At 40.6% G+C, this 21,717-nt stretch overlaps 1 protein-coding gene across 1 annotated transcript in view; it reads right to left on the reverse strand.

Annotated features, from left to right (window-relative positions):
- The window catches only part of crb2a (crumbs cell polarity complex component 2a), a gene marked incomplete at both ends in the record, with an annotated part of 77,573 nt that extends 56,157 nt beyond the window's left edge, over positions 1 to 21,416 (reverse strand). Inside the window, one exon of the mRNA XM_084325149.1 lies at positions 21,350 to 21,416. Within this exon, the coding sequence (XP_084181275.1) occupies positions 21,350 to 21,416 (67 nt within the window). The remainder of the gene's footprint in view (positions 1 to 21,349) is intronic.
- Positions 21,417 to 21,717: the final 301 nt, after the last annotated feature.

Raw genomic sequence — 21,717 nt, forward strand, 5'->3', positions numbered from 1 at the left:
TCTCTCAACATGTTCACCAGGTGTAGCTAGTGTTTTACTCTCTCTCTCAACATGTTCACCAGGTGTAACTAGTGTTTTACTCTCTCTCTCAACATGTTCACCAGGTGTAACTAGTGTTTTACTCTCTCTCTCAACATGTTCACCAGGTGTAGCTAGTGTTTTACTCTCTCTCTCAACATGTTCACCAGGTGTAGCTAGTGTTTTACTCTGTCTCAACATGTTCACCAGGTGTAGCTAGTGTTTTACTCTCTCTCTCAACATGTTCACCAGGTGTATCTAGTGTTTTACTCTCTCTCTCAACATGTTCACCAGGTGTAACTAGTGTTTTACTCTCTCTCTCAACATGTTCACCAGGTGTAACTAGTGTTTTACTCTCTGTCTCAACATGTTCACCAGGTGTAACTAGTGTTTTACTCTCTCTCTCTCTCAACATGTTCACCAGGTGTAGCTAGTGTTTTACTCTCTCTCTCAACATGTTCACCAGGTGTAACTAGTGTTTTACTCTCTCTCTCAACATGTTCACCAGGTGTAACTAGTGTTTTACTCTCTCTCTCTCTCAACATGTTCACCAGGTGTAACTAGTGTTTTACTCTCTCTCTCTCTCAACATGTTCACCAGGTGTAACTAGTGTTTTACTCTCTCTCTCTCTCTCTCTCAACATGTTCACCAGGTGTAGCTAGTGTTTTACTCTCTCTCTCTCAACATGTTCACCAGGTGTAACTAGTGTTTTACTCTCTCTCTCTCAACATGTTCACCAGGTGTAGCTAGTGTTTTACTCTCTCTCTCTCTCAACATGTTCACCAGGTGTAACTAGTGTTTTACTCTCTCTCTCAACATGTTCACCAGGTGTAACTAGTGTTTTACTCTCTCTCTCAACATGTTCACCAGGTGTAACTAGTGTTTTACTCTCTCTCTCTCAACATGTTCACCAGGTGTAACTAGTGTTTTACTCTCTCTCTCTCTCAACATGTTCACCAGGTGTAACTAGTGTTTTACTCTCTCTCTCTCTCAACATGTTCACCAGGTGTAACTAGTGTTTTACTCTCTCTCTCTCAACATGTTCACCAGGTGTAACTAGTGTTTTACTCTCTCTCTCAACATGTTCACCAGATGTAGCTAGTGTTTTACTCTCTCTCTCTCAACATGTTCACCAGGTGTAACTAGTGTTTTACTCTCTCTCTCAACATGTTCACCAGGTGTAGCTAGTGTTTTACTCTCTCTCTCTCTCAACATGTTCACCAGGTGTAACTAGTGTTTTACTCTCTCTCAACATGTTCACCAGGTGTAACTAGTGTTTTACTCTCTCTCTCAACATGTTCACCAGGTGTAACTAGTGTTTTACTCTCTCTCTCTCAACATGTTCACCAGGTGTAACTAGTGTTTTACTCTCTCTCTCTCTCAACATGTTCACCAGGTGTAACTAGTGTTTTACTCTCTCTCTCTCTCAACATGTTCACCAGGTGTAACTAGTGTTTTACTCTCTCTCTCTCAACATGTTCACCAGGTGTAACTAGTGTTTTACTCTCTCTCTCAACATGTTCACCAGGTGTAACTAGTGTTTTACTCTCTCTCTCAACATGTTCACCAGGTGTAACTAGTGTTTTACTCTCTCTCTCAACATGTTCACCAGGTGTAGCTAGTGTTTTACTCTCTCTCTCAACATGTTCACCAGGTGTAACTAGTGTTTTACTCTCTCTCTCAACATGTTCACCAGGTGTAACTAGTGTTTTACTCTCTCTCTCAACATGTTCACCAGGTGTAACTAGTGTTTTACTCTCTCTCTCAACATGTTCACCAGGTGTAGCTAGTGTTTTACTCTCTCTCTCTCAACATGTTCACCAGGTGTAACTAGTGTTTTACTCTCTCTCTCTCAACATGTTCACCAGGTGTAACTAGTGTTTTACTCTCTCTCTCTCAACATGTTCACCAGGTGTAACTAGTGTTTTACTCTCTCTCTCAACATGTTCACCAGGTGTAACTAGTGTTTTACTCTCTCTCTCAACATGTTCACCAGGTGTAGCTAGTGTTTTACTCTCTCTCTCTCAACATGTTCACCAGGTGTAACTAGTGTTTTACTCTCTCTCTCTCTCAACATGTTCACCAGGTGTAACTAGTGTTTTACTCTCTCTCTCTCAACATGCTCACCAGGTGTAGCTAGTGTTTTACTCTCTCTCTCAACATGTTCACCAGGTGTAACTAGTGTTTTACTCTCTCTCTCTCAACATGTTCACCAGGTGTAGCTAGTGTTTTATTCTCTCTCTCTCTCAACATGTTCACCAGGTGTAACTAGTGTTTTACTCTCTCTCTCAACATGTTCACCAGGTGTAACTAGTGTTTTACTCTCTCTCTCTCTCAACATGTTCACCAGGTGTAGCTAGTGTTTTACTCTCTCTCTCTCAACATGTTCACCAGGTGTAGCTAGTGTTTTATTCTCTCTCTCTCTCAACATGTTCACCAGGTGTAACTAGTGTTTTACTCTCTCTCTCAACATGTTCACCAGGTGTAACTAGTGTTTTACTCTCTCTCTCTCAACATGTTCACCAGGTGTAACTAGTGTTTTACTCTCTCTCTCAACATGTTCACCAGGTGTAACTAGTGTTTTACTCTCTCTCTCTCAACATGTTCACCAGGTGTAACTAGTGTTTTACTCTCTCTCTCAACATGTTCACCAGGTGTAACTAGTGTTTTACTCTCTGTCTCAACATGTTCACCAGGTGTAACTAGTGTTTTACTCTCTCTCTCAACATGTTCACCAGGTGTAGCTAGTGTTTTACTCTCTCTCTCAACATGTTCACTAGGTGTAACTAGTGTTTTACTCTCTCTCTCTCAACATGTTCACCAGGTGTAGCTAGTGTTTTACTCTCTCTCTCTCTCAACATGTTCACCAGGTGTAACTAGTGTTTTACTCTCTCTCTCAACATGTTCACCAGGTGTAACTAGTGTTTTACTCTCTCTCTCTCAACATGTTCACCAGGTGTAACTAGTGTTTTACTCTCTCTCTCTCAACATGTTCACCAGGTGTAACTAGTGTTTTACTCTCTCTCTCTCAACATGTTCACCAGGTGTAACTAGTGTTTTACTCTCTCTCTCAACATGTTCACCAGGTGTAGCTAGTGTTTTACTTTCTCTCTCTCTCAACATGTTCACCAGGTGTAACTAGTGTTTTACTCTCTCTCTCTCAACATGTTCACCAGGTGTAACTAGTGTTTTACTCTCTCTCTCTCAACATGTTCACCAGGTGTAACTAGTGTTTTACTCTCTCTCTCTCTCAACATGTTCACCAGGTGTAACTAGTGTTTTATCTCTCTCTCTCTCAACATGTTCACCAGGTGTAACTAGTGTTTTACTCTCTCTCTCTCAACATGTTCACCAGGTGTAACTAGTGTTTTACTCTCTCTCTCTCAACATGTTCACCAGGTGTAACTAGTGTTTTACTCTCTCTCTCAACATGTTCACCAGGTGTAGCTAGTGTTTTACTCTCTCTCTCTCAACATGTTCACCAGGTGTAACTAGTGTTTTACTCTCTCTCTCTCAACATGTTCACCAGGTGTAACTAGTGTTTTACTCTCTCTCTCTCAACATGTTCACCAGGTGTAACTAGTGTTTTACTCTCTCTCTCTCAACATGTTCACCAGGTGTAACTAGTGTTTTACTCTCTCTCTCTCAACATGTTCACCAGGTGTAACTAGTGTTTTACTATCTCTCTCTCAACATGTTCACCAGGTGTAACTAGTGTTTTACTATCTCTCTCTCAACATGTTCACCAGGTGTAACTAGTGTTTTACTCTCTCTCTCTCAACATGTTCACCAGGTGTAACTAGTGTTTTACTCTCTCTCTCAACATGTTCACCAGGTGTAACTAGTGTTTTACTCTCTCTCTCTCAACATGTTCACCAGGTGTAACTAGTGTTTTACTCTCTCTCTCTCAACATGTTCACCAGGTGTAGCTAGTGTTTTACTCTCTCTCTCAACATGTTCACCAGGTGTAGCTAGTGTTTTACTCTCTCTCTCAACATGTTCACCAGGTGTAGCTAGTGTTTTACTCTCTCTCTCAACATGTTCACCAGGTGTAGCTAGTGTTTTACTCTCTCTCAACATGTTCACCAGGTGTAACTAGTGTTTTACTCTCTCTCAACATGTTCACCAGGTGTAACTAGTGTTTTACTCTCTCTCAACATGTTCACCAGGTGTAACTAGTGTTTTACTCTCTCTCAACATGTTCACCAGGTGTAACTAGTGTTTTACTCTCTCTCTCAACATGTTCACCAGGTGTAACTAGTGTTTTACTCTCTCTCTCAACATGTTCACCAGGTGTAACTAGTGTTTTACTCTCTCTCTCAACATGTTCACCAGGTGTAACTAGTGTTTTACTCTCTCTCTCTCAACATGTTCACCAGGTGTAACTAGTGTTTTACTCTCTCTCTCAACATGTTCACCAGGTGTAACTAGTGTTTTATTCTCTCTCTCTCAACATGTTCACCAGGTGTAACTAGTGTTTTACTCTCTCTCAACATGTTCACCAGGTGTAACTAGTGTTTTACTCTCTCTCTCAACATGTTCACCAGGTGTAACTAGTGTTTTACTCTCTCTCAACATGTTCACCAGGTGTAACTAGTGTTTTACTCTCTCTCTCTCAACATGTTCACCAGGTGTAACTAGTGTTTTACTCTCTCTCTCTCAACATGTTCACCAGGTGTAACTAGTGTTTTACTCTCTCTCTCTCAACATGTTCACCAGGTGTAACTAGTGTTTTACTATCTCTCTCTCAACATGTTCACCAGGTGTAACTAGTGTTTTACTCTCTCTCTCTCTCAACATGTTCACCAGGTGTAACTAGTGTTTTACTCTCTCTCTCTCTCAACATGTTCACCAGGTGTAGCTAGTGTTTTACTCTCTCTCTCTCTCAACATGTTCACCAGGTGTAACTAGTGTTTTACTATCTCTCTCTCAACATGTTCACCAGGTGTAACTAGTGTTTTACTCTCTCTCTCTCTCAACATGTTCACCAGGTGTAACTAGTGTTTTACTATCTCTCTCTCAACATGTTCACCAGGTGTAACTAGTGTTTTACTCTCTCTCTCTCTCAACATGTTCACCAGGTGTAACTAGTGTTTTACTCTCTCTCTCTCTCAACATGTTCACCAGGTGTAGCTAGTGTTTTACTCTCTCTCTCTCTCAACATGTTCACCAGGTGTAACTAGTGTTTTACTCTCTCTCTCTCTCAACATGTTCACCAGGTGTAGCTAGTGTTTTACTCTCTCTCTCTCAACATGTTCACCAGGTGTAACTAGTGTTTTACTCTCTCTCTCAACATGTTCACCAGGTGTAACTAGTGTTTTACTCTCTCTCTCTCTCAACATGTTCACCAGGTGTAACTAGTGTTTTACTCTCTCTCTCTCAACATGTTCACCAGGTGTAACTAGTGTTTTACTCTCTCTCTCTCAACATGTTCACCAGGTGTAACTAGTGTTTTACTCTCTCTCTCTCAACATGTTCACCAGGTGTAACTAGTGTTTTACTCTCTCTCTCTCAACATGTTCACCAGGTGTAACTAGTGTTTTACTCTCTCTCTCTCTCTCAACATGTTCACCAGGTGTAACTAGTGTTTTACTCTCTCTCTCAACATGTTCACCAGGTGTAACTAGTGTTTTACTCTCTCTCTCTCTCTCAACATGTTCACCAGGTGTAGCTAGTGTTTTACTCTCTCTCTCAACATGTTCACCAGGTGTAACTAGTGTTTTATTCTCTCTCTCAACATGTTCACCAGGTGTAACTAGTGTTTTACTCTCTCTCTCTCAACATGTTCACCAGGTGTAGCTAGTGTTTTACTCTCTCTCTCTCAACATGTTCACCAGGTGTAGCTAGTGTTTTACTCTCTCTCTCTCAACATGTTCACCAGGTGTAACTAGTGTTTTACTCTCTCTCTCTCAACATGTTCACCAGGTGTAACTAGTGTTTTACTCTCTCTCTCTCAACATGTTCACCAGGTGTAGCTAGTGTTTTACTCTCTCTCTCTCTCTCAACATGTTCACCAGGTGTAACTAGTGTTTTACTCTCTCTCTCAACATGTTCACCAGGTGTAACTAGTGTTTTACTCTCTCTCTCTCAACATGTTCACCAGGTGTAACTAGTGTTTTACTCTCTCTCTCAACATGTTCACCAGGTGTAACTAGTGTTTTACTCTCTCTCTCAACATGTTCACCAGGTGTAACTAGTGTTTTACTCTCTCTCTCAACATGTTCACCAGGTGTAACTAGTGTTTTACTCTCTCTCTCAACATGTTCACCAGGTGTAACTAGTGTTTTACTCTCTCTCAACATGTTCACCAGGTGTAACTAGTGTTTTACTCTCTCTCTCAACATGTTCACCAGGTGTAACTAGTGTTTTACTCTCTCTCTCAACATGTTCACCAGGTGTAACTAGTGTTTTACTCTGTCTCAACATGTTCACCAGGTGTAACTAGTGTTTTACTCTCTCTCTCAACATGTTCACCAGGTGTAACTAGTGTTTTACTCTCTCTGTCAACATGTTCACCAGGTGTAACTAGTGTTTTACTCTCTCTCTCAACATGTTCACCAGGTGTAACTAGTGTTTTACTCTCTCTCTCTCAACATGTTCACCAGGTGTAGCTAGTGTTTTACTCTCTCTCTCTCAACATGTTCACCAGGTGTAACTAGTGTTTTACTCTCTCTCTCTCAACATGCTCACCAGGTGTAACTAGTGTTTTACTCTCTCTCTCTCAACATGTTCACCAGGTGTAACTAGTGTTTTACTCTCTCTCTCAACATGTTCACCAGGTGTAACTAGTGTTTTACTCTCTCTCTCTCTCAACATGTTCACCAGGTGTAACTAGTGTTTTACTCTCTCTCTCTCTCTCAACATGTTCACCAGGTGTAACTAGTGTTTTACTCTCTCTCTCAACATGTTCACCAGGTGTAACTAGTGTTTTACTCTGTCTCAACATGTTCACCAGGTGTAGCTAGTGTTTTACTCTCTCTCTCTCAACATGTTCACCAGGTGTAACTAGTGTTTTACTCTCTCTCTCTCAACATGTTCACCAGGTGTAACTAGTGTTTTACTCTCTCTCTCAACATGTTCACCAGGTGTAACTAGTGTTTTACTCTCTCTCTCTCAACATGTTCACCAGGTGTAACTAGTGTTTTACTCTCTCTCTCTCAACATGTTCACCAGGTGTAACTAGTGTTTTGCTCTCTCTCTCAACATGTTCACCAGGTGTAGCTAGTGTTTTACTCTCTCTCTCAACATGTTCACCAGGTGTAACTAGTGTTTTACTCTCTCTCTCTCTCTCTCAACATGTTCACCAGGTGTAGCTAGTGTTTTACTCTCTCTCTCAACATGTTCACCAGGTGTAACTAGTGTTTTACTCTCTCTCTCTCAACATGTTCACCAGGTGTAGCTAGTGTTTTACTCTCTCTCTCAACATGTTCACCAGGTGTAGCTAGTGTTTTACTCTCTCTCTCTCAACATGTTCACCAGGTGTAACTAGTGTTTTACTCTCTCTCTCTCAACATGTTCACCAGGTGTAACTAGTGTTTTACTCTCTCTCTCTCAACATGTTCACCAGGTGTAACTAGTGTTTTACTCTCTCTCTCAACATGTTCACCAGGTGTAACTAGTGTTTTACTCTCTCTCTCAACATGTTCACCAGGTGTAGCTAGTGTTTTACTCTCTCTCTCTCAACATGTTCACCAGGTGTAGCTAGTGTTTTACTCTCTCTCTCAACATGTTCACCAGGTGTAGCTAGTGTTTTACTCTCTCTCTCTCTCAACATGTTCACCAGGTGTAGCTAGTGTTTTACTCTCTCTCTCAACATGTTCACCAGGTGTAACTAGTGTTTTACTCTCTCTCTCTCAACATGTTCACCAGGTGTAACTAGTGTTTTACTCTCTCTCTCAACATGTTCACCAGGTGTAACTAGTGTTTTACTCTCTCTCTCTCAACATGTTCACCAGGTGTAACTAGTGTTTTACTCTCTCTCTCAACATGTTCACCAGGTGTAACTAGTGTTTTACTCTCTCTCTCTCAACATGTTCACCAGGTGTAACTAGTGTTTTACTCTCTCTCTCAACATGTTCACCAGGTGTAACTAGTGTTTTACTCTCTCTCTCTCTCAACATGTTCACCAGGTGTAACTAGTGTTTTACTCTCTCTCTCTCTCTCAACATGTTCACCAGGTGTAGCTAGTGTTTTACTCTCTCTCTCTCAACATGTTCACCAGGTGTAACTAGTGTTTTACTCTCTCTCTCAACATGTTCACCAGGTGTAACTAGTGTTTTACTCTCTCTCTCAACATGTTCACCAGGTGTAACTAGTGTTTTACTCTCTCTCAACATGTTCACCAGGTGTAGCTAGTGTTTTACTCTCTCTCAACATGTTCACCAGGTGTAGCTAGTGTTTTACTCTCTCTCTCAACATGTTCACCAGGTGTAACTAGTGTTTTACTCTCTCTCTCAACATGTTCACCAGGTGTAACTAGTGTTTTACTCTCTCTCTCAACATGTTCACCAGGTGTAGCTAGTGTTTTACTCTCTCTCTCTCAACATGTTCACCAGGTGTAACTAGTGTTTTACTCTCTCTCTCAACATGTTCACCAGGTGTAGCTAGTGTTTTACTCTCTCTCTCTCTCTCTCTCTCTCTCTCTCTCTCTCTCTCTCAACATGTTCACCAGGTGTAGCTAGTGTTTTACTCTCTCTCTCTCTCAACATGTTCACCAGGTGCAACTAGTGTTTTACTCTCTCTCTCAACATGTTCACCAGGTGTAACTAGTGTTTTACTCTCTCTCTCTCTCAACATGTTCACCAGGTGTAACTAGTGTTTTACTCTCTCTCTCAACATGTTCACCAGGTGTAACTAGTGTTTTACTCTCTCTCTCAACATGTTCACCAGGTGTAACTAGTGTTTTACTCTCTCTCTCTCAACATGTTCACCAGGTGTAACTAGTGTTTTACTCTCTCTCTCTCAACATGTTCACCAGGTGTAACTAGTGTTTTACTCTCTCTCTCAACATGTTCACCAGGTGTAGCTAGTGTTTTACTCTCTCTCTCTCAACATGTTCACCAGGTGTAGCTAGTGTTTTACTCTCTCTCTCTCAACATGTTCACCAGGTGTAGCTAGTGTTTTACTCTCTCTCTCTCTCTCAACATGTTCACCAGGTGTAACTAGTGTTTTACTCTCTCTCTCAACATGTTCACCAGGTGTAGCTAGTGTTTTACTCTCTCTCTCTCTCAACATGTTCACCAGGTGTAACTAGTGTTTTACTCTCTCTCTCAACATGTTCACCAGGTGTAACTAGTGTTTTACTCTCTCTCTCTCAACATGTTCACCAGGTGTAGCTAGTGTTTTACTCTCTCTCTCTCTCAACATGTTCACCAGGTGTAACTAGTGTTTTACTCTCTCTCTCAACATGTTCACCAGGTGTAACTAGTGTTTTACTCTCTCTCTCTCAACATGCTCACCAGGTGTAGCTAGTGTTTTACTCTCTCTCTCAACATGTTCACCAGGTGTAACTAGTGTTTTACTCTCTCTCTCTCTCAACATGTTCACCAGGTGTAGCTAGTGTTTTACTTTCTCTCTCTCTCAACATGTTCACCAGGTGTAACTAGTGTTTTACTCTCTCTCTCTCAACATGTTCACCAGGTGTAACTAGTGTTTTACTCTCTCTCTCAACATGTTCACCAGGTGTAACTAGTGTTTTACTCTCTCTCTCTCAACATGTTCACCAGGTGTAGCTAGTGTTTTACTTTCTCTCTCTCTCAACATGTTCACCAGGTGTAACTAGTGTTTTACTCTCTCTCTCAACATGTTCACCAGGTGTAACTAGTGTTTTACTCTCTCTCTCTCAACATGTTCACCAGGTGTAGCTAGTGTTTTACTTTCTCTCTCTCTCAACATGTTCACCAGGTGTAGCTAGTGTTTTACTTTCTCTCTCTCTCAACATGTTCACCAGGTGTAGCTAGTGTTTTACTCTCTCTCTCTCTCAACATGTTCACCAGGTGTAGCTGGTTGTTGTCGATGTATATCCACTGTCCAGAGTGACTGCATCACAACACAACAGCATCGAGTAACTAACTAACTACCTTCCTAACCAGAAACTGACGTCGGCCAATCAGAGAGAGTGTCTCCGAGAAATGCGGCTACGGAAAATACTGGCGTCGGCCAATCAGAGAGCGTCTCCGAGAAATGCGGCTACGGAAAGTCTCGACGCTGCTTGCTTAGATGATAATAGATCGCTTGGAAAAGCGCCCGGCTTCCATCATAATACATCATATTTCAACGCACAGCGCGTTACGCACTGATTGGCTGCAACGGATACAGCGATGAAACCAGTGCACGCCCACTGTAAGCGCTATTGCGTCTAGCCTGAGAGAAATGCGGCTACGGAAAGAATAGACGCCTATTGCGTCTAGCCCGAGAGAAATGCGGCTACGGAAAGGAGTCACTTCCTGTTGTTAATGAAAACAATTATTTATATTTGATATATTAACATTATATTGTGCATTGGAAACACAAACATACTTAAAATGAGTAAATATTATTCATTTTAAACATGTTTATTTTATTTATAGGGCCCAAAAAAGAAAAGAAAAAATCGTATTCTTCTTCTTTTAACCAGGGAGGGCGGCGCTCTAGCGCCCCTATCGACCAGCCGCCACTGCTCTCTCAACATGTTCACCAGGTGTAGCTAGTGTTTTACTCTCTCTCAACATGTTCACCAGGTGTAGTTAGTGTTTTACTCTCTCTCTCTCTCTCTCTCAACATGTTCACCAGGTGTAGCTAGTGTTTTACTCTCTCTCTCAACATGTTCACCAGGTGTAACTAGTGTTTTACTCTCTCTCTCTCAACATGTTCACCAGGTGTAGCTAGTGTTTTACTCTCTCTCTCTCTCAACATGTTCACCAGGTGTAACTAGTGTTTTACTCTCTCTCTCTCTCAACATGTTCACCAGGTGTAGCTAGTGTTTTACTCTCTCTCTCAACATGTTCACCAGGTGTAACTAGTGTTTTACTCTCTCTCTCTCAACATGTTCACCAGGTGTAACTAGTGTTTTACTCTCTCTCTCAACATGTTCACCAGGTGTAACTAGTGTTTTACTCTCTCTCTCAACATGTTCACCAGGTGTAACTAGTGTTTTACTCTCTCTCTCTCAACATGTTCACCAGGTGTAGCTAGTGTTTTACTCTCTCTCTCAACATGTTCACCAGGTGTAACTAGTGTTTTACTCTCTCTCTCTCAACATGTTCACCAGGTGTAGCTAGTGTTTTACTCTCTCTCTCAACATGTTCACCAGGTGTAACTAGTGTTTTACTCTCTCTCTCAACATGTTCACCAGGTGTAGCTAGTGTTTTACTCTCTCTCTCAACATGTTCACCAGGTGTAGCTAGTGTTTTACTCTCTCTCTCTCAACATGTTCACCAGGTGTAACTAGTGTTTTACTCTCTCTCTCTCAACATGTTCACCAGGTGTAGCTAGTGTTTTACTCTCTCTCTCTCAACATGCTCACCAGGTGTATCTATAGTGTTTTACTCTCTCTTAACGTGCTCACCAGGTTTTTGCATGTGAGTGTATTTTCGTCTCACTGTGTGCGTGTATACGCACGTGCGGATGACACAGTGCAGGGAGTTCTGACACAGGGTTTGAGAGAGCCGCGCCCGGCTGCAGCTGTAATCTGTGCAGGTACTGTCCCGCTATACCGGGGGCTTAAGAGGAGGGAGGGGATTGGCCTGAAGAAGCACTAGGGAGGATTAGAGCAGGGCAAGGTCAAGGAGGTCAGAGAAGGTGCCAGACCTGGCCTGGGTCATGGGTGGGGGTGGGGTGTGTCGGTGAGTGGGGTGATGTCGATAAGGAGAAGGTGGAATGGGTGAGTAGAGGACGAAGGAGCATGGAGAGGAGGGGGGGTGGATGAGTAGAGGAGGGAGGAGCATGAAGAGGAGGGGGGATGAGGGTAAAGAGAGGAGGACGTCTAGAGTAAAGCCTGCTGCCGGGTCACACAGCCTACGTTGCAGTGATACGCCCTGTTCTGAGAGCTGATAATTGTTCCTAGTAGAAGGTAGAACTCATGCCCTCTGTTGCATTCATGCAATACAATTGAACTGTTTTTGGGAGTGTGTATGACTACCCATAATACTCTGTACCCATTATGTTTAACATACAGAGCTGTCCCTAGACTATTGGGGGCCCTAGGCAAAAAGATAATTTGGGGGCCCATGCGTTTGACCACAAGTCAGATCTAGCTGGTTTCTTGACCGCACCAGAAGTGTTACGGCCGTTTCGTCATTCGGTTGAATCTCAAACCTCAAGTCTACCCATATAATTGAGTATGATGAACATACAAAAATAATGCTGTATATATTGTATTTATATAGTGGTAACACTTTATAATAACACTCAGTTATAAGACCTTTATACGGTATTTGTAGACAATGAACTAATCATGAACAAATCACTTATATACATTCATAAATAAATTATTATTAAATAATTTATAACTATATTTGTATAACATTTACAAATTAGTTCTACATTATTTATAACTCATTATCAACATTGTTTGTACTTAATTTGTTCACCATTAAATAATGTTGTTTAATGTGTAGTAACACATTTGTAGATTGAAAAATGGATATGAAAAAATGATTATACTGTACCATTTATTTGTTCATGTTCAACAAATGATTTGTTAAGACATTCATAAAACATCTATACATCATTTGCAGATGCGATTGTGTGCCCTAATCTAAAGTGAAGCCTATTCATCATTAACACATTTCTAATAGTTTGTTTATTTGTGGACTTTTATGAATACACACGAAGCAATCACCAGACTTGTCTTTTCATGTTTAACAAATGATTTGTTAAGACATTCATAAAACCTCTATAAATCATTTGCAGATGCTATTGTGTGCCCTAATCTGAAGTGAAGCCTATTCATCATTAACAAATGCCTAATACAGTTAATTATTTGTTTACTTTTTCATCACCTGTTACAAATGTTGTAGACAGCTTTCGGATACACCCTTTTGTGTGACATCAAACAGTGACAGAATTAGGACTATAGATAAATGCAATTTTATTAACATATAAAATACATGTGCATAACATATAGTGTAACCTGGGGGGCACTAGGACCCAGCAGTACCCTGGCCAGGTATTGACAGAGTATGTGCAGAGTGTGAAATAAACTTGAGAAGTTACAGTTACAGTCTTGTCATTCTTGTAAGTCCTACACTACACTGTTACAATGATATATAAAATAGCATATTATATTATATACCCATTCAATATGCACATGACAGAAAATATTATATGCCATATAATATTTTCTGTCATGTGCATATTGAATGGGTAATACTATTACTACTAATACTAGCCTTATGCACCGTATGACACTGAATACTGTGAATATATTTTTCAGTTAGTTAGAATCTAACTAACTGAAAAATATATTCACAGTATTCACAGTGTCATAAGGTGCATAAGGCTAGTATTAGTAGTAATAGTATTACCCATTCAATATGCACATGACAGAAAATATTATATGGCATATAATATTTTCTGTCATGTGCATATTGAATGGGTAATACTATTAGTACTAATACTAGCCTTATGCACCTTATGACACTGTGAATATATTTTTCAGTTAGTTAGATAGTAAATTATATTGACATTTGTGTTGTTTTTACTACCTGTACCCCCCCCCCCCTTCCCCCATGCTGCTATTATGCCTGAATTTCCCCAAGGGGATCAATAAAGGAATATCTTATCTTATCTTAGCCGAGAGTAGGACAAATTTGGGCTGGTAGCTCTCGGCTAGGTGGCAAATTAAAAAGTAGATCTTGGTTCAAAAAAGGTTGGGCACCCCTGATGTAGAGGAAGTATCACGCGAGTGAGACTTGACTTCACATGTGTTGCTGTCTGTTGAATGGAAGCACGATACATTAGCAGAGCCAAGTTATTTAGTTACACTATATGTTATGCACAAAATGTATTTGCATTAATTAAATTGCATTTATCTATTCTGTCACTGTTTGATGTCACACAGAAGGGTGTATCCGAAAGCTGTCTACAACATTTGTAACAGGTGTTGAAAAAGTAAACAAATAATTAACTAGACATTTGTTAATAATGAATAGGCTTCACTTCAGATTAGGGCACACAATAGCATCTGCAAATGATTTATAGAGGTTTTATGAATGTCTTAACAAATCATTTGTTAAACATGAAAAGACAAGTCTGGTAATTGCTTCGTGTGTATTCATAAAAGTCCACAAATAAACAAACTATTAGACATTTGTTAATGATGAATAGGCTTCACTTTATATTAGGGCACACAATAGCATCTGCTGATTTATAGATGTTTTATGAATCTCTTAACAAATCATTTGTTGAACATGAACAAATAAATGGAGGTACAGTATAGGCGTTTTTTCATATCCATTTTTCAAAGCATCTACAAATGTTACTACACATTAAACAACATTATTTAATGATGAACAAATCAAGTACAAACAATGTTGATAATGAGTTATAAATAATGTAGAACTGATTTGTAAATGTTATACAAATATAGTTATAAATTATTTAATAATAATCTAATAATGTATATAAATGATTTGTTCATGATTAGTTCATTATCTACAAATACCTTATAAAGGTCTTATAACTGAGTGTTATTATAAAGTGTTACCTATATATTTATATTTGTATAAATATATATCTGTCTGAATATACCTGCATATAATCCTTTTTATATATCTATATCTGTATACCCTCACTAGTTATACCGCTTGTTAATATGACTACCATAGTGTTTTTATACCTGTATAACTGTACATAATAATACTATAACATGGAATACTGTTGACCCTTATTTGATTGGATTTCAAACCTTGTTGAGGGTGCCCTCATTTACAACAATGTTGAATTTACATGGCAATTAAATAAATATTTTAAATTATGATTTTCCGTACACAGGCAGAGGAGGTACTCTGCATCGCGCCCTCGCTGTACCCATAGGCGCCACCCCTCACCTAAACCATGTCAATTCATTACATGTTTGAGAGGGCAACTCCAGGCCACGCCTGCTGATAGTGTTGTCAAAAATATCGAAAAATCGATACATATCGATTCTGAATATTTAAAGCGGTTTCAATACTCATTTCCCGAAATATCGATATTTAATTATTCATATTTTTTTTATTTTTTTTGTATAAGGAAGTTGCATTGTTAATTTCAATACCTGTAATAGTACAGTAGTCCACACACACACACACACACACACACACACACACACACACACACACACACACACACACACACACACACACACACACACACACACACATGTGCATTCAGTTAAGTTGGAATATGACTGTAATACAACAGTTCAGTTTGTCAGGTACATGCAACACAGATTACAGTGTTTACATCTGTCTGCTTGAGAAAATACCATGTTCTGCAATAAAAATTGTTGAAGTGAGATGAACAGTTATTTTTAAATGTGTGATCTAAAGATAAACAAAGGGTTTTAAAAGTGTTATATTTATCTTCTCTTGTAGTACCAGAGAGAAGCTGAGGAGAATCAACCAGCAACAAAAACAAAATGTATAAAAAAAAAGAAAAAAGAAAATATATATATATATATTTTTTTACATTTTAAGATTGAACCTTTTTCCCTGTGGTATCGAAAATGGTATAGAATATCGATACTTTTCAAGGTATCGTATCGAAGTTCGAAATTCCAGTATCGTGACAACACTATACGCCTGCACCTGGTTCTCATGTGTGAAAGGGGCTTCTCTCTCTCTCCTCTCTCTCTTCCTCTGTCTCTCTTTCTCTCTCCCCTCTCTCTCTCTCTCTCTCTCTCTCTCTCTCTCTCTCTCTCTCTCTCTCTCTCTCTCTCTCATCTCTCTCTTTCTCTCTCTCTTTCTCTCTCCTCTCTCTTCCTCTCTGTCTCTTTCTGTGTCTCTTTCTCTCTCTTCCTCTCTCTCTATTTTTCTTTCTTTCTCTCCCCCTCTCCCCTCTTTTTTCATATCTCTCTCTCTCTCTCTCTCTCTCTCTCTCTACTCTCCTCCTATCTTGGAGTCTCATGTCTCTCATGTCCTTCTCCATTAGCACAAGACAGAGCTCAGACAGCTAGTGACCTCCCTATCAACTGAACTGTCACTGCCATTAATCTACAGGCAGGATCCAGAGGTGGGAGGGGGGTGATAGGAGAAGCTGCCTCTGACATCTGCCAGGAGGACCAGACCCTCCTACCACTATACACCCCCCTCTCTCTCTCTCTTTCTGTGTTTGTGTGTGTGTACATGTGCACTCTAGCTCCAGTTCAAGCCTCCAGATGAAAAAAGAGTGATTAGGGATCACTTTGAAGGTGTACTTTGCCTTAAAAAAAAACGCTCTACCTCCTGAGACACTGCAGTGCTAACCCTAACCTTCAGATTACCAGACGACCGCTCTACCTCCTGAGACACTGCTAACCCTAACCTTCAGATTACCAGACGACAGCTCTACCTCCTGAGACACTGCTAACTCTATAACCTTCAGATTACCAGACGACAGCTCTACCTCTTGAGACACTGCTAACTATAACCTTCAGATTACCAGACGACCGCTCTACCTCCTGAGACACTGCTAACTCTAACCTTCAGATTACCAGACGACCGCTCTACCTCCTGAGACACTGCTAACTCTAACCTTCAGATTACCAGACGAAACTACCTCCTGAACAACTCATTTGATAGCAGTACACTAAAACAAGAATCAACATTCCAAGGCACACCTCATGTAAAATGGCATACAAAAGGACATAATATGAAATATGAGCAGCTGCCGGCCAATGAACACAACTGAAAGTATTATCATTGACTGATTTCAATATGTTTTAATGAACACATTTTATATTTTTCTTTTGACATTGACTTTGTTTTCGTTTGAGCGAAATATCATGGCACGCCTGCACTGACTTCAAGGCACACAGCTGAGAACCAAGGCAAAAAAAAAGGCTAAGTACATCTTCAAAGTGATCCCTAATCACTCTTTTTTCATCTGGAGGCTTGAACTGGAGCTAGAGTGCACACACACACACACACACACACACACACACACACACACACACACACACACACACACACACACACACACACACACACACACACACACACACACACACACACACACACACACACACACACACACACACATACACGCACACACAGAAACACAGAAAGAGAGAGAGGGGGGGATCACATTATTCTAAAAGGTGATGTTTTAGTGATTGGGATATTGGATGCCGATAATGTTTGTTTTTGTTACTTGGGCCCCATGCTATCTCTTCAACCCCCACCCCACCCCAATATCAACTTCATCACAGCTAGGAAGTCCCAGGGAGCAGAGAGAGAGAGAGAGAGAGAGAGAGAGAGAGAGAGAGAGAGAGAGAGAGAGAGAGAGAGAGAGAGAGAGAGAGAGAGAGAGAGAGAGAGAGAGAGAGAGAGAGAGAGAGAGAGAGAGAGAGAGAGAGATAGATAGGCATCTGTCTGAGTGCAAGTGGCCATGCCTAATCAGCAATCACAACAATGGGGGGGTCTCAGACTCTAATACGAACACTGCTCCCTAAACGAGCTTGCTGGGCACTTTAAAGGGGAACACCGCCAAATTCAACAATTCACATACAGTATATAATTCCTATGGTCTAAGACAGTGCACTCCATAGCTGTGAACATGAGCAACTCTCTCCAAAACTGGAGCTGAATAACAGACAATGAATGGAGATACTAAATGTGGTAACCGACAGCAGGGAACAACATTTTTACCAGCCAAAAATTATAAATAGCTTTTTAGTATATCTCCATGTGTTATTATTACTATATAATACCCTCATATGCAATTTTCAATGAATATCTTTTAGTGGACTAAAGGAATGAGTCAACGTTAATAGTTTCAAATGCAGATTATTTGAAATCTCGCTCAGATGATTTGAAATCTCACTCATAAATCCAGAAAGGCACGAGTTGTTGCAGGAAGCTAGTGGAGCATGAGAGCAGAAGAAGGTTTATATGGATAGTATGCTAACATTACTGTGAAAAGTTTGTTGCGTTGGGATACAGCCCGTTTAGCATTATCTAAAGCCCTTTTCGGACATGCACTCGGGACAATGTGCTGAGAATCAGATGTGGGCATTGCCTGGAGCTGCCTTCAGACATGTAGCACACAGCATGCGATTCTCTGTGTCCGAAACGTTTGGACATACGGAAATACTGCGCTTGATTTAGACAAGGCCTAAAATAATAACCTAGGTAGAGCGAGGACATGACGCAGAAAGCATTGGTTCGTGTTTGTGCATTTCCAAATTGTGCCAACAACATGTCGCCCACTTTGCGTAGCATTCATAGCCTATTGATATGGAAGAAATATGCCATTCCATGCCTTCTGCAGACAGAGTGGAGGTAATGCATTTATTACAAATGGTAACTGACAATTGTGACTGACAATACGCATTAAGCATCTGTATATTGCTGTGCATTGTTATTGCTGCTGCCATGCTCTTTAAGATGTGTTCTAAAAATAGATTTCCCTAATTCAGAAAGTTGGCTCCTAATTTTTTTTTTCATGCCAGAGTGGCTGAGTAGCCTCTGTAATTTAACGGCCAAAGAGGAAATCTACATGCCATTGGTGCTTGGCAGGTGTTCATTCTGTTCCTGAATGGAGGTAGTAAATGTGATAACAGAGAGTGGATGGAGATAGTAAATGTGATAACAGATAGTGGATGGGGATCGTAAATGTGATAACAAAGAGTGAATGGAGGTAATAAATGTGACAACAGACAGTGGATGGAGATAGTAAATGTGATAACAGAGAGTGGATGGAGATAGTAAATGTGATAACAGAGAGTGGATGGAGATAGTAAATGTGATAACAGATAGTGGATGGGGATCGTAAATGTGATAACAAAGAGTGAATGGAGGTAATAAATGTGACAACAGACAGTGGATGGAGATAGTAAATGTGATAACAGAGAGTGGATGGAGATAGTAAATGTGATAACAGACAGTGGATGGAGATAGTAAATGTGATAACAGATAGTGGATGGGGATCGTAAATGTGATAACAAAGAGTGAATGGAGGTAATAAATGTGACAACAGACAGTGGATGGAGATAGTAAATGTGATAACAGACAGTGGATGGAGATAGTAAATGTGATAACAGAGAGTGGATGGAGATAGTAAATGTGATAACAGACAGTGGATGGAGATAGTAAATGTGATAACAGAGAGTGGATGGAGATAGTAAATGTGATAACAGAGAGTGGATGGAGATAGTAAATGTGATAACAGACAGTGGATGGAGATAGTAAATGTGATAACAGAGAGTGGATGGAGATAGTAAATGTGATAACAGACAGTAAATGTGAGCACACTGGAGGGTGTTCTGTGAATAGGGATACAAAATCGGTCTGCCATTCATTGTCTATGGAGCAGCTTCAGCCTTTATACCTGATGACTTTAACCCTTCACTACCACACTACCAAATGGTTAACCCTTTCACTATGACAATACAGAAGGTTAACCCTTTCACTGCCACATGACAAAGGGTTAACCCTTTCACAACCACACTACAGACGGTTAAAGAAAGGTTAACCTTCTTTAGTGTGGTATAGTGAAAGGGTTAATGCTGACTCTTCCAATTGGCATAAAAAAAAATTAATGCATACTATTCAAATGACTTGCTGTGGGAACTGGGCTCGTGCTTGAGACTCTTTCACCTCATAGTGTGTTACTGTTCATTCTCAGGCAGCTCTCAATGAAAGCTCCTCACCAGCGATCTCACCCATGGCTGCCTTGTTAGTTCATGCATGGATGATTTGACTTGGACCTCTGCCTCTGAACCATCAACTGACCACTAGAAAGCCATCCGGCTGCAAGCTATAGCCTAGCTTAGCACAAATGAATGGAAGCAGATACAGACCAGCTAGCCTATATCTTAAAACTCTGGGAGAGGTGTTTTTGGACAACAGCTAGGCTAGCTAGTCCGTATCTGCTTCCATTCATTTGTGCTAAGCTAGGCTAGCTTTCTACTGAACGAACAGAGGAAATTGGTAGCTATCTTCTCGCTTGACTCTGGAGAAGATGGTAAGCGAATTTCCCATTCTATTGGCGTGTTCCTTTAACAGAGTGGTCAATTAAAAGGAAAAAATTAAATAAAACAAACAAACAAAACCTACTCACACTAGTTGCCCTGAATGTTTCTTAATAAATGCACTGTAAAACAATATATATATATATATATATATATATATATATATATATATATTATATTTATATTATTATTATTTAAAAAATGTAAACCACTTCTTGCAGCATATATGTACAGTATACCACTATTATATTATACCACTTGCAAAATGATTGGTTCACTGAGGTCCCACAGTTTCAAAACAAACAGTGGCTCTTGAAGTGAGAAGCCCCCCCCCCCCCCTCCTCCCCAAATGCTAATCTTTTTTTTCAAATTACAAGTCTCTTTGTAATTCCTTGGAAATTAGTCCAGCCCGTTGTCATGGTTATGGTTAACAATGGACATGCCGCCCCCCACTCCTGTGCGAGCCTAAACCCCTCCCCTCCCCAAAACACACTCTTGTACCAATCGCTAGCCAGCATCCCTGAAAGCACCGAGAGGAACGAGGGGACTCTTGAGGCCACTTGTTGCACTGGGAGTTGTTACTTAATGTTAGCACTGTGCATCGCTGCCGGGAATCAAGCAACGAGGGACATTCTTGAGTGTCACATCAATGCTGGTTTACAAAGTGGATTCGGGAGCCAGTTGGAAACTAGGAGACAGCAGTGGACTGACTGATACTTTGTTAGTGATACTTTGTTTAGGAACATACTGTAGACACAGGGGGTAGTGGACTGACCAGTAATACATTGTTAGGAACATGTAGAAACTATATTATAGATTCTATTTTGGAATGATACTTTTTTACAGTGGAATTTTGAAATCATAGGAATAATAAATGATTATTTGCAACGTGAACTAGTTCAAGTTATATTTGGATTTAATTTACCTTAGGAGACACAGTTATTTTTTTTAATTCACCCTCCAATAAATATTGCCTGGCAAACCAAAATATTGCCTTGCTTTCACAGAAAAAATGATTACAAGCTGCCCCACAAACAACTGCAAGTGATCCTCATGCACACTTACTGTAACTCCATCCTGTGGGGGGACACAACCTGTCACACCTCTTAAAAAAAGATATACTTCAATTGGAAAAAGAATAGAAGACAAACCGGAGATGTCCATTAACACTGGAACGAGTCCCCCTCTGTCACTCACCCCATTTAAACATCAGCGTTGTCAGCAGCACCGTCCTCAGATTCAAATGAAGTCGCCCGAACTCCATGGCAAAGCAAGTGACCCGGGTCTTAATAAAAGACCAGGAGTAAATCTATTAAAGAAGAAGAGACGCCCGCTTCTAAACTCTGTTCATCCTGGACTCCATCAGGTCCCTTGTGGTTCTTCTTGTGTGTGTTATCCTCCTCTTGTGTTTTGGGGCTGGCATGCTACAGGCGATCCATGTTGGGCCACTAATGAGCGCAACACTCGCTGCTGTAACAGACAGACGGGCTGCTCTGGACCAGTGGAGTGGAGTCAGCCAAGAGGAGCGGGGGACGCAGAGAAGACGCGAGGTGGATCCGGAGGAG

Source organism: Notolepis coatsorum (assembly GCF_963971535.1).
Source record: "Notolepis coatsorum genome assembly, chromosome: 11".
NCBI lineage: Eukaryota > Metazoa > Chordata > Actinopteri > Aulopiformes > Paralepididae > Notolepis > Notolepis coatsorum.